We start from the raw sequence: 13,110 nt of genomic DNA, 5'->3' as shown, positions 1-13,110 counted from the left end.
GTGTCCAGCCCTGGTCTGTTCCAATTCCACGTTCCAATACGAATTTTTGCAACCAACGGAAAGAGTTCAACGACGCAACCAGCTTCCATCTTTTGTGATCGATCGCAGTAACTTTTGTTTTGATTGAATCGAGATAGAAATGAATCAGGTTATCCAGGATAAGTTCATTCCCCAGCAGCTGCTCTATTTTATTGCCGGACGTCGCTGTTGCCAACAATTCGCGTGCACATACCGATCCGCCGAGCACGATGTGATCGTGAACTGTTCGCGCGCTTTGGGGCTCCGCTCTCAGGTGGTGCAGCACAATGGCCAGAGCTGTGTCAAGGTCTTCAAGCAGGCATGTCGCCACTATCTGGAGGAGCCCAAGCAGTTGACCTTGACATCTCCCTCCCTTACCAACCTCTTCACACTAATGAGTCGGGTCACAAATGTGGCCAAGGAAGATCAAGAATATGCTGCCGAGTACAGCAGCTACCGCATCAGCGGATCTGACTTGCCACAAATCAACATTCCCTTGCCGGCCATTCGTCCGCCTCTACCTCGTTTCAAAACCGAAGCCCAGCGCAACTTCCTGAACAGCTTCCCGGGACATCAGCTCTCGAAGGACATACTGCAGCTGATGTACGCCCATCGGCTGGTCGTCTTCAATGCTAATCTGTCGTGGGACAAGTCCATGTTTGTGCCGCTTCTGATTCTGGACGATTGCGAAGTTAAGAAGTCGAACGTCAAGATCATTTGCATAGAAAAGGAGACCATCATTGCCACCTACAACAGTCACCGGATGGCGGAGTACTTCGGCGAGCAGGTGGGCGAAACCGTCGGGATCCAATTGCCACACTCCAGTAGCGTCAGCACCACTACGCACATCATCTTTTCGACGGCGCAGTACGTCCTGCGATCGCTGGCCGGCGGGCAGAACTTCCAAAACATCAGCCACCTGGTGGTGAACGATGTCCACATGCACGATCCCTATACAGACATATTGCTCACGGAGCTAAAGAACGCTTTAAATACTTGTCCAAATCTGAGGATAGTGCTGCTCTCCCAAATGCCAGCCGCCGATAAGTTCCTGGCTTTCTTCGAGGAGGGATGTGAGATGAACAGAACGGAAATCCCGCAGACCGAGACTCGAATCTCTTTCCTGGACGAGATCCACAGCTGCATTGCCTTGGCGGGCATCCACAAGGGTCCCGATATATACAAGGAGATCCCAGAGGTTTTCCGGACCAAGAGTCAGCGCAACGAGCAGATGGACAAGTGCCTGCAGGCCTACGAGGAGCTGGGCACCGATGCCTCCATTCGTCCCTTTCTGTATGCCATCAACTATGACCTGGTGCCGGTCAACTACCGCCACTCGGTGAATGGAAAAACTGCTGTCCTAATCGCCTCCCAGCTGAACAACGCCAATCATCTTCGTTTGTTGCTCTTCATGGGCGCCGATCCGTACATCGTGGATGAGCAGCAACAGAATGCCATTTCTCTGGCCGCCTCCAAGGGGAATAACGAGTGCATCGATGCTTTAAACAACTACAGCCTGCACGGATATGTGGTCAAGAATGCCAAACCGGATTTTGTCGACTACGATCTCATAATAGACATAATGTACCTGTTGCTCACGAAGCCGGAGTTTACACCAGGTGAGTAAAGTCTATTACTGTTAGCTTTTGTAGTTCAAAGTTTGGCGGGCAGCTAGATCGAGGTGCGGTTAGGGTTGGGAAACGCAGGAACCATCGGCTGAACTGACAAGCGTGCCAGGTACGGCGGCTATCGATTGTACCGCCTGGAATTTGGCATTGTTTTTTATAGAATCTAGAATCGGCCCAAAATGAGCACCTATCTACAGAGCAGCGAGGGAAAATTTATCCCGGCAACCAAGCGACCGGACGGCACATGGCGCAAGGCGCGCCGGGTTAAAGACGGCTACGTGCCACAGGAGGAGGTGCCACTGTACGAGAGCAAGGGCAAGCAAATAGTGGCACAGCGGCAATCCGGTGTACCGCCTGGCATGTGTCCAGTTATGGCCGCCGAGGCGAAGAAGGAGCGCGAAAAGCAGGAGCGGACGAGGGCCAAGAAGCTGGACAAGGATGTGGGGCGGCAGCCAAAGGCGCCAACGCCTGGCGTAGCAGCTACGCCGGCCAGCACGTCTCAGGCGCCAAAATCCAACCAACCCTCAAAAAGCCGAGAGGTCGACGCCATATCCAAGACTCTCGACGAAAAGCTGAAGCTGGATGCACCTCCGGAGGTGGACGCTGCCAAGCAGCTGAAAAAGCTTCGAAAGAAAATCCGCGAAATCGAGCAAATCGAGATTAGGATTAAGGCTGGCGAGCAGAAGAAGCTGGATAAGGATCAGTTGGATAAGGTGAAAAAGAAGCCGGAGATCCTGCGCCAAATCAGAGACTTGGAGACCAATCCTGCCCAGCACCGGTCATAGCCATAAGTGAACTGAATTCAACTTCCACTCTTTTAGCCAGAGCATAGTGGATGCTTACCACTCACCTTGTGAACAGATCGAACCTTGAATGCCGCCTCCACACAACAAATATCTTAAATGCATACGTCTGTTACATAGTTATATTAGTTCTAGCCGAGATGTCAAAGCCATTTAGTAATTTTAAAGATATTTAATTTACGTGCGTCTGTCTTTAAACTTAGTTTGTACGAATGTCGAGAGAGGAAATGTCGAGTTTATTTATGTATAGGTAACTTTGTAAATCAAATTTAATAAATTAAACCCTTTAAATGCAAACATCTATCTTTTAGTTACTATAATTGTGCTGTTTTCTTTGTGTTTCAGGCAACATCCTGATTATTATGCCCACCTACTACCATATCGTTAAGCTAAATTATATGCTTCTGAGCCACTGCCTGACTGGCAACCTGCAGGAGCTCTCCATTTTTCTGCTCCATGAGAACATGAGAAAGGATTATATAGACGCCTTGATCAAGGCCCGCAGCAACACCGTGAAGGTGGTCCTCACAACGGAGATCATTGAGTCGTTGCCCCTGAAGGTGCCCTTTAAGTACCAAATAGACAGTGCCTGCCGGCTGACTCCAATGTATGATAGCACCAACTATTCCATCGAAGATCGTTACGAATGGGTGGCCAAGGACTGCCTGGCGCGAAGAGAGTTACTCGTGAATACTGAAGGTCTGTAGATAGTAGTCCTTAAGGAGAAACAATCTTTTCAATATAATCTTCCTCCAGCTCCCGATTCGCACTGCTTCCGGCTGATCTTCAAGGAGGCCTACGATAGCTTGTCGGACACGAGCACACCCCCGCTTCAGACCATGTACTTGGACAGGATCTGTCTATTGGTTAAGTTCCTGTCGCCCCATAAGATCATCGGGGAGTACCTAGACTTTACAATCTCGCCGCCACCGATGATAAATGTTCACCACATTGTCCAGATCCTCAAAAAGATCGACGTGCTGGACGAGTATGAGGATGTCACTTGGCTGGGTTGCCGGCTTCTGGACATCCCCGTTCCATGCCAGCTGGGTCGTCTGCTTGTCTTCGGCATTCTTCTGCAGTGCCTTGATCCTATCCTCACCATAGTGAGCTCGCTCATGACAGCCGATCCTTTGGGCATTCCCTTCAACGAGGACATCGACCACCTGTGGGACAGGTTCACAATCTTCATTCAGAACCGGATCAAGAACGAGCGAGCCCGCCTGGCCGACAATCAGTTCTCCGATCACTTCATTTTCGTACGTTTATTTCAGGAGTGGCAGAGCCGCCTGAAGAACAAGATCCCTCCACTGCATCTTACCGATGAGTACGACTTTGTTTTGAATGGCGTGATGGAGCAACTCAACAATACTCGGAGCGAAATAGTTAGCTCCTTGCGAGCGGCCAACCTAGTCCACAGTCGGGGCCAGCTGAGCATGCAGAACCTCAACCTAATGTCCTCCAACTGGCACGTCGTCAAAGCCGCCCTCACTGGCGGCATGTATCCCAATATCTGTGCCGTGGATGTGGGAAAGAATTGCTTGAAATCCGTCTGGTGCTCTAGTGTCCACTTGCATCCCAACACAGTGTTGAGGGATTTCCTGGAGCCATTCAATACATCAGCTCTGAATTTCCGCTCTCCGTGGATACTTTGCAATAAACAGAGGAGCCACATACTATACGCCACGGTAGTGGTTCCTCTGGCAGTAGCTCTGTTTGCTGGTAAGTCTATTTATGGGACTCTTAATTTTAAAAATAGATACAAAATATCTATCTTTTAGGTCCAACTAGACTCCGCTTGTCCCAAATATCGGATACCCAAAGTAACTCTCACGACCGCAACGTTAACATCTTCATAGACGAGTGGATCTGGATGGTTATGTCCAATTCCAATGTCCAACTGATCATGAAAACGCGACAGAGCTTTTTTAAATTGTATCACGATTTGCTGAAATTCTGCACCGACCAAGAACGGTGGCGCATCGATTCTCCCAATGACGGCAACTTGGCATTGATGGCCGACTCCTTGGCAAAGGTCTTTGAAAGCGAGGACACCGCGGTTGGGTTCGCCAAACCTCCACCCATAAACTATCGTCCTTTCGTCAAACTGCCTCCTCTGTATCTGCTGACGGTCAATGCCCACTTCAGTTGGATCCAGGAGATTGAGGACAGCTTAGCCTTGTTTCAAAAACCACAGCCGTTCAACTCGCACTTCGTCGAGAGGCAGTTCTTTTTACTTTACACGGAAGAGTCATCCGAGGACTTTTATAACAACAGTACTAGTACCTATATTGAGAATGTCCTGGGAAAGTTTGCCCGGCCCATCGAGTCTCCCAATCGGCATATTTTTGTAATTTTGTACAGCAAGAATCCGGACGTAATGATCAGTGTCAGTCGAGCCAAGACTATTAAGGGGGAGTTCACCCTGAAGGAGTATTTCCGTAACTGCATTGGAGTGTATGAAATTTTGTAAGTAGCACAATACACTTTTGATTTGTTTAGTCCTTAAAAAAAGGTTTAAATGTCCTTGCAGAGAAGCATGTATCTCGTTGAATGTCAATGTTCCAGTGTTTGATGGTCGCTTGATGTCCTGCCTGATTGACAAAAGAGTCGGAAATATAATCATGCACCTGTTTGCATTCCGGCATCATTGGATCCATAAGCGATAAGTTGGTCTCAGGACCTTTGTTTCATCCTTGTAGTACCACAAGTACAATGTGTTCTTTTTATCACGCCAAAATCAAAATATCACCTTAAGTTTAAAACATTCAAGGATCATTGAAAGAAATGTGTCTTTTTAATGTACTTATTTGTATATTTTAAGTTGTAGGAGAGAGAATCTTATATAATTTTGGATCTTTTCCTTTTAATAAGCATTTAAATGATGTATTTTAAAATGGTAATTGCTTTGATATCAGTTTAGAGAATCAAAATACCCATTATGTTGCTGTGAAAATGTATTTTGAGAGTAAATTGGTTGACCTGAAACGGTCCATCCACCAAATAAAACAATAAAAACATAAGTTTATGGCCGTTTATTAAGCGTATGTATGGAATTTTTGAGTTACACATAGTTAACGCTCCGTAAGGCACTATTAATATCATTTGCGACAATATAAGTCGCATAAAGTAGATTGACGATGCCGGATCACAGCCCGCGAGTTAGGTCTGGTCCGAATTTACATAGTTAGGTACAGCGCTGTATGTATGTTTCTATAAAAAATATTCGAGATTAGTACAGAGACGGACATCTACACAGAAATAATTCATTTTTCTTAGCCTAGGTGGAGGGGGGGTTGGTCGAACTCAATCGAAACTCAATGGCACCCGCATGATTTAACAATCATGTTTCTATACTTTTTCAGGTTTACGTTCTCGTCGTTCAAATGATACAGCACTGGCAGGGCACCCAGACGGGTGGGTGCACAGCAGGGCTTTGGCACCTTCTTCGGTTCCATCAGGTGCACCAGGGTCTGGACGATTGCATGGTTGGTGGCGTTCATATGGGCGTTTAGCGGAAAGTTGCACTCGCCGCTGCAATAGAACGCTCCATACCCTTCCGGGGCGATGATCCAGTCGTGCCAAAGCAGATCCTTAAAGTCTATGTACAGGGTGTGCATCTGGCAGCTGCGCGTGCTCTCAATGGGAACGTTTTGCAGAGGATTCATGTTCGTAGACACCGGCTTCTTGCGCTTAGGTTGGTGGGTGGCGCTGCGCTTACTCCTGTGGTGGGTACTGTGGGCGTTGGTCTTGATCAGCTCGGGGCCCCGGAAGAAGCCGATCATGAAGGGCTGGAACTCGTCGTCCGCCTTGCGGTGGATCAGACCGATATCGTCCAGCTTTACCTCCCGATCCGGACGGTTGACAGCATGGGCCCCGATGTAGATGCCGTGGTTTTCCTTGGATTTGATAAGCCACTCGTGAAGCCCCTCCGTTACGTTCATCTCCAACCAACCCACGTAGTCGCCGGTAGTGTTCACCGAGGACAGTGGCTCCATGGTGCGCTGACCCAGAGTACCGGTTCCAATGGCGTACACCGTTATGGTAAATTCCTTGTTCGTGGTCAGCCACTTGCCCTCGTTGGAGTTTTGGTACAGGCGCAGTTCGGCCATCACCAGGTAATCGTCCACCGGCACGTTAGAGACGTCGAACCAGAGACGTCGTCCGTGCTCGTGGCGGAGCTCGTCTACGTTGTGGTTGCGCTTGTTGAGGAATGTCATAATGATGTCGCTCTCATCGATGGCTCGCTTGTCAAGATCGGTGATGAGGTTTTTAGACTCGCCGTTTTCCTCCTCGAGATCGAGACTGCGCTTGGAGCGATGGCTACCCCCATCCCCGTGCTGGTCACCGGCCAATCCCTCCTCCGCCGTAATGCGATGGTAAACGTCAAGCAGGAACTTCGGGGCAGACTTCCTTAGCGACAGTTGGTGACTGCTAAGGCGCGTGGGCCGGTCGGCGATGCCCAGGAACTCGAGTATCTCATAGGACACGTCTAGCTTGTCGTCATCACTCAGGACTCGTTGCATGATCGTTTGATCCCTGCCGTTGTCCACGTAAATGCCGGACTGGGTGGCTTCGATGGCGATCGGCGTCGTAGCCATAAAAACGAGCAGAACCAATCCAAGGCCCAGGGAAGCCAGAACCGCAACGGCCTCGGATGTATTTCGCAGATGCGACAGCATGGTTAAACCGGACGGATTGTATCTGGACACAGTGTTTTGGGCTATCTACAAGATCTATCTATTATGCGATGGCATTTAGTGTTTAAAGATATACTTTTCGGTTTCCAGCGAACCGCAGGTTCTGAAAATTCTGACGCACTTGTGTTGTACAGATTGTTGTGTGTATCTTAATCTTGAAGATGCATTTTCTTTGTGTTCTTCGCAGGTTGGCAGGGCGATCTTCAGGGCTGCACAATTTTAAGAGGCGCCATTGTATTAGGTTCATTTGAGAAATTAATAATTTAAAAATAAATTATATAATTTAGCAAATATAAGTAGTACTTACTAAGTAATTATTATAATTTTTGTTTTGAAATACAAATTTTTTTGAAATTCTCGAATAATTGTTAAACTATCGATATATCGATGTTGAGTTTATCGATGTTTCTCCACCACTAGCTTCTGAGAAAGTCCTACCCCCTGATCCCCGCCAAACATTTTTATCATTCCGTTTCGGAGTCCCCCCGCGATAAGCCTTGTTTACTCGTTTTAGATTTAAGTTTACGCGTCCCAAGCCCCGCCGGTGTGTCGCCCAAATAATGCAAGGCACAGAATAGAGCAACGGTGAGCCAGCTTCCCTGCACTCTAACCTCGAACGAATAAGTGATTTCCATGGGTTTCCAGGCAAAGGCAACAAGAAGTACAAACGCATCAGCAAGAAAAGAAACAGAGACATGGGCCGCAGCCGAAGTCCCGCCTCGCCGGCGCTGAGAAGGCGTGAGAAGGAGCGCTCCGAACGCAAGAAACGCCGGGAACGCCGCTCCAGGGAACGTGAAGCCATCGGAGCTGGCGGCGGTGGCAGCAGTCGCCGTGAAAGGGAGCGAGAGCGGGACAGAAGTCGCAGCCGGGAGCGGGAGCGTGAACGGGACCGGGACCGAGCGAGGGGACGGCGATCTAGGTGAATAACAAAGTGTAGTGTACCAAGCACCAAGCCATGATAAGTATAAACCTAGTCTAAGAACATCGTTTACGCTAAGGGGTGGGGAGGGCCAGCCTCCAAGCATGTTTATTTATTCGTGGCGCGTATCGATAGGGCCGGTTCGATAGGCAGCAATCGATGGTTTAGCAGCTCTGCCCCACTAAAAATTACCACGTGAAGCGAAATTGCGAATTTCATCAGGAATTTAAAACAGTTTCCCGGACTTATAAACCAAATCCCAGTGTTTGAAGCGAACAGGCTTAGTCAGGCCGAGCTACCAGTTAAGAGAGAATCCAAGCAAGCCCCGAGAAACCAGTACACACAGAGAAATGGCGCTCCGAGTGCAATTCGAGAACAACGACGACATCGGCGTCTTCACCAAACTTACAAACACATACTGCCTGGTGGCCATCGGCGGTTCCGAGACCTTCTACAGTGCCTTTGAGGCGGAACTGGCCGAGACTATCCCGGTGATCCACGCCAACGTGGGCGGCTGCCGCATCATTGGTCGCCTCACTGTTGGCAACAGAAATGGGCTGCTGGTGCCCAACTCCACCACGGACGAGGAGCTGCAGCACCTGCGTAACAGTCTGCCCGACGCCGTCAAGATCCAGAGAGTGGAGGAGCGTCTTTCGGCCCTCGGAAACGTCATAGCTTGTAACGACTATGTGGCCCTCGTACACCCAGATCTGGACAAAGAGACTGAGGAGATCATTGGCGACGTTTTGAATGTGGAGGTGTTCCGTCAGACCATTGCCGACAACACGCTCGTTGGCTCCTACACGGTGTTGAGCAACCAGGGCGGCATGGTGCACCCCAAGACAAGCATACAGGACCAGGACGAACTTTCGTCGCTGCTGCAAGTTCCCCTCGTGGCGGGAACTGTAAACCGAGGCAGTGAAGTGCTCGCTGCCGGCATGGTGGTCAACGACTGGCTCTCCTTTGTGGGCATGAACACCACCGCCACTGAGATTTCCGTGATTGAGAGCGTCTTCAAGCTAAACCAGGCACAGCCGGCCACCGTGACAACCAAATTGCGTGCGGCCCTCATCGAGGACATGTCCTAAGGCTAGGATCCCTTCAATCCACATCCAATCCTTTATATAAGCTTACTTGTTATCTTCTATAAAATGTCATCTAAGAGCGCCAATGCTAAATACAAAACAAAATTTAGATACAAAATGCGTAGAGCTGCTGCCATCTAGTAGTTTTTTGTAAAGTTAGTCTGGGATTGGCCCAGTTTTCTGGTTTCAAATTAGGAATGTACCTTTATTGTTACTCTTGAATATCGAATTTTAATGAAACCTCTAATGAAGCTGTTCAACCGGTTGCCCTTCCTTAATTAAAACTTCAAATTGCACCGAGTTCGAGTGCAGATTTTTGAAGGTCGCCCCAGTTATTCCCAGGCTCATTGCAATTCGAATGCAATCAAATGCCATTTCATCACGGGAATCTGTCACTCATTCAATGAAGAATATTAAAATTCAAAACTCACAATTGGCTATTCATGAAATTTTGCAGATCGCGCTCGAGGGGAGCCGGAGGTGGCGGTGGCGGCGGAAGTAGCAGCGGACCATCGACGTCTCGGCGAACGACGAGGAACAATGCAGCAGCTGCCGACCGGCCCAAGATCAACGAGGCCGATTTGGAGGGCAAGTCGCCGGAAGAGGTTGAGATGCTGAAGACAATGGGATTCTGCACGTTCGACACCACCAAAAACAGGAAGGTCGAGGGCAACGATGTCGGAGAAGTGCATGTAATCTTAAAGCGAAAATACCGTCAGTATATGAATCGCAAGGGTGGCTTCAACCGGCCGCTCGACTTCGTGGCCTAGCTAGGCGAATCCCCTGGCGAATCCTCCATTTACCCATTCTGCCCAACTAGTTTGCTACGCTTTTTTACTTGTCCGTATATACGCCGCCTGGCGACGGACGAAGACCTGCAATTTTATGCAATAGACCGGTTTACGAAATTCAGCCAGTTTTTGGCCCAATCAAAATTTCCATTTCACCAAGCAACCTTTGCAAGACAGCCAGCCCATTAGTTAACTGTCTGCGAAACACTCATACCTCAATTAGTTATTTAGTAGTTTAAGCCTGAAGTGCGCTTTTGTTATAAAATTAGCTGGTAGCCCTGGTTAATTTTACAACAAATATTCTGTGACCAAAAGCAAGTCCAACCCCCATGTGATTATGGTTGGAGATGTATGCTTTTAGATGCAGTTAACACGACGCACGACGATTGCTTTTTGAATATTTCAAAGTAATTAACAATTGTTTTTGTTGACATCTCGCCATTTTGTACGAATACGAATACGAATTAACTGAAGCCAGCCTGAGACCGAAATTCACAACAGCAAAATTTCCAAATGAACACACACAGACAATTACTTAAAGTATTTGAAAACACACACCACAAAACCCGATTCGAACCTAAACCACTCCACATCCTTGTCCTTAATCCTATTCCTCCTAATCCTATACTCCAACATACTTCCTCCATACGCTGCAATAGTACAAGTTTTACAACCAAACCAAAATATATATCAAATATATATTTTATATATAAAGAAATTATAATATACACACACACACCACAAGTACCTTATCCCCCAAAAAACCCCCGCAAATGAACCTCACAATAGCCATAGCAATTTGTTGAAAGAAATATTATTTGTTTAACAATCAAAATGTTGTAATTAAAGCAGTTAATTTCGATTTAAATCACAAGTGCCAACAGATCAGGCAAAGCAACGCTGAAGATGGATCCACGTTTTATATAAAGAATATATATGAATAATCTTTTGTAATCCTTTTTATATGAATATACACAGGTATAATGCAACCAGCAGACTATTTTAAGCAATAGTTACTACCCTTTTTTGATTTCGGAAACAATATTAAAATAACATTTTAAATACTTTTGGCAATACCCACTTACACACACACTCTTAACATTTTGTAGATTTACGAAATTGCAGGGATTTTTTTCTTATTTCATAAACTCCTACAATGTACTAATAAATTTGTAAAACTATATCAGTTTTTTACTTTATTGGGTGGTTTATTTTATAATTAAAACAATAGATTGCTTTGTTTTTTATATTTTATTTTGTAATACGAAAATTTAATACAATTTGCAATTTGATTGAAATTCAATTACAAATGAAATGCTTAAACTGAGAAATTATTCATTATTGTGAAGAAAATCGATATGAACCCAAAATACAATGCTTGGCAAAAACGAAAATGAAATGTACGACTAAAGTTATATTTAGTTATTGTTACGTTTGTTTTTTTTTTTTTTGCGTTTATAGTTATATAATTTTTGTTTAGGTTTTAGGTTTTAGAAATACATGAGTCGCCAGCTCGGCCGAACAATGATTTTTTGCCCGATTATGATTCTGGCTAGGATTAAGTGCAGGCAAAACAGGTTAAACAATCAGTTTTGTGCGAAATGCAGGCCAATCTGCTAAAACTATATTTTGAAGAGGTTGTGTTTTTCTCGATTCTGTGTTAGTCTTTTTGTTGCCGCTTCTGATCGCTAAGGCGGATCCTCAAGGGATCGTGCTGAATCTAATCGCCCTTACGGGGCTTGCGCTTTCGCACCGGCTCCGTCTTTTCGGGCGCAGCATCTCCAACTTGCTTGGGTTCAGGCTCCTCAACTTTCTCCGGCTCACTATCCGCATCCTTTTCCTGAGACGGAGCATCACCGGGCTGCTCTTCGCTGTCCTCCTCTTCATTGTCCTCCTCGTCGTCATCATCTTGTTCCTCCTCGTCGCTATCCTCGTTCTGTTCCGCCTCGGCATCGTCCTCGATCTCCTCCGTGGCCAGGTCCTCGACGCCGTCGGCAAGGTGTTCCTGCGACTCGGAGAAGCTCTGACGTTGAGATTTCTTGGGTGGATACACAAAGTCCACAAGGCACACAAGCATCAGCCCCAGGGCGGCGCCGACAAAGATGGTTGCGATGGCGAAGAGGGCGTAAGAGCCCCAGGTGGGCAGTCCATACTCTTCCTGCAGGCGCCCGTTGAAGTCCTTAAAGAGTTTTTGCGTGTGCTATTAGTACATGAAACAACAGCATACGAAACAACAGCGGAGACCAAAAGTAATGAGTCAATTAGCGAATGGGAATACGCGGTAAACGGCGGGTCATTCGAGTGACACCACTGATAAGCTTCCGCTTCTGTCTCATGCAATGAATGTAGGTGATAAACGGGATAGGTGAACGTACCTTCAGAGTGTGCGATAACTTGAAGAAATAGGACAGCACGGACATGTGGATTGTGTCGGGCTTCTTCCAGGCGGAAAGCGGTTCAATGCTCTCCCACTGCTTCTTCTTAACGAAGAACAACAGAGCATCGCCATCGCGTGCTCCTCTATACTGTCTGAACTCACCATCCTTAACGCTGTGGAGGATTAAGAATGGATTACATTGCCTTAATAATGGAAGGATTCTAAGGTCTCACTGGTAGATGGTCGGCAGAGCCGTTACAAAGAAGCGTCCGCTGAGCGAAGGCGAGGTTGTGACATCGATCTTGGCCACTTGGACCTGAACATCTTTGGCTACGCGTGCAAATCGCTCCCAGGTGGGAGCCAGATTTTTGCAGGCCGGGCACCATGGAGCAAAGCTATAATTAAAAGAAAAAGAACCTCATCAGAACAGCTGCATCGGAGGATGAGTCATCAACTGAGAAAAAATAGTGCGACATTCCAGAAAACCAGCTTTCCGGGCATCAGTAGCCGGCGCACCACGCCCCGTCTGCGTTACGTCAAAGGGGGTGAGGGGGGTGGTGGAGATAACTCTGGGCCACTGTTTCACACTCACAACTCAATCATCCACTCGCCCTGCAGCATGCGGTGCCAGTTGTCCTCGTCCAGTTCAATTAGCTTGCCACCTGGCTGCAGTCCTGAATGTGTCGGGGACTGCGCCAACGCCGCCTGCGCCAGAAGTACCGCTATGACACATGACACGGCCACAAGGTGCGATTTTCGCTGCATTTGACTTGTATTTTTTCGCGGTGT

At 47.4% G+C, this 13,110-nt stretch overlaps 6 protein-coding genes across 8 annotated transcripts; 4 read left to right on the top strand and 2 right to left on the bottom strand.

Moving 5' to 3' along the window:
* The first annotated feature begins 11 nt into the window (after window positions 1-11).
* Window positions 12-5,472, top strand: LOC6495303 (benign gonial cell neoplasm protein). 2 transcript variants are annotated; one of them, XM_001958628.3, is made up of 5 exons: window positions 12-1,637; window positions 2,795-3,148; window positions 3,206-4,171; window positions 4,231-4,918; window positions 4,983-5,472. In XM_001958628.3, exons 1-5 carry the CDS (start codon window positions 140-142, stop codon window positions 5,116-5,118), a joined length of 3,642 nt encoding a protein of 1,213 aa, XP_001958664.1. In that variant the 5' UTR covers window positions 12-139; the 3' UTR covers window positions 5,119-5,472. The 2 variants fall into 2 exon arrangements, with proteins under 2 accessions (XP_001958664.1, XP_014763235.1); XM_014907749.3 differs by lacking the exon at window positions 12-1,637 and adding an exon at window positions 2,561-2,699.
* On the top strand, window positions 1,740-2,746 carry LOC26513899 (partner of Y14 and mago). The gene has a single exon (XM_014908468.3). It carries the CDS (start codon window positions 1,826-1,828, stop codon window positions 2,429-2,431), a length of 606 nt encoding a protein of 201 aa, XP_014763954.1. The 5' UTR covers window positions 1,740-1,825; the 3' UTR covers window positions 2,432-2,746.
* LOC6495361 (protein 60A) lies at window positions 5,470-7,334 on the bottom strand. The gene has a single exon (XM_001958627.4). It carries the CDS (start codon window positions 7,129-7,131, stop codon window positions 5,767-5,769), a length of 1,365 nt encoding a protein of 454 aa, XP_001958663.3. The 5' UTR covers window positions 7,132-7,334; the 3' UTR covers window positions 5,470-5,766.
* Window positions 7,335-7,565: 231 nt separating this feature from the next.
* Window positions 7,566-11,125, top strand: LOC6495304 (U4/U6.U5 small nuclear ribonucleoprotein 27 kDa protein). The gene is made up of 3 exons (XM_001958626.4): window positions 7,566-7,734; window positions 7,795-8,068; window positions 9,611-11,125. The coding sequence occupies exons 2-3, from the start codon at window positions 7,845-7,847 to the stop codon at window positions 9,921-9,923; spliced, it is 537 nt and encodes a 178-aa protein (XP_001958662.1). The 5' UTR covers window positions 7,566-7,734; window positions 7,795-7,844; the 3' UTR covers window positions 9,924-11,125.
* LOC26513868 (eukaryotic translation initiation factor 6) lies at window positions 8,180-9,271 on the top strand. The gene has a single exon (XM_014908461.3). The coding sequence runs from the start codon at window positions 8,419-8,421 to the stop codon at window positions 9,154-9,156; it is 738 nt and encodes a 245-aa protein (XP_014763947.1). The 5' UTR covers window positions 8,180-8,418; the 3' UTR covers window positions 9,157-9,271.
* Window positions 11,126-11,176: 51 nt separating the features above from the next.
* Window positions 11,177-13,086, bottom strand: LOC6495360 (thioredoxin-related transmembrane protein 1). Of its 2 annotated transcripts, none has more exons than XM_014907789.3 (4): window positions 12,914-13,086; window positions 12,555-12,716; window positions 12,320-12,494; window positions 11,177-12,144 (listed from the first exon to the last, which is right to left on the bottom strand). In XM_014907789.3, the coding sequence occupies exons 1-4, from the start codon at window positions 13,084-13,086 to the stop codon at window positions 11,665-11,667; spliced, it is 990 nt and encodes a 329-aa protein (XP_014763275.1). In that variant the 3' UTR covers window positions 11,177-11,664. The 2 variants fall into 2 exon arrangements, with proteins under 2 accessions (XP_014763275.1, XP_001958661.1); XM_001958625.4 differs by having other exon boundaries at window positions 11,177-12,123.
* Window positions 13,087-13,110: the final 24 nt, after the last annotated feature.

This window comes from Drosophila ananassae, chromosome 3L (assembly GCF_017639315.1).
Source record: "Drosophila ananassae strain 14024-0371.13 chromosome 3L, ASM1763931v2, whole genome shotgun sequence".
NCBI classification, from domain to species: Eukaryota; Metazoa; Arthropoda; class Insecta; order Diptera; family Drosophilidae; genus Drosophila; species Drosophila ananassae.
This window is presented reverse-complemented; position numbering and strand designations above follow the sequence as displayed.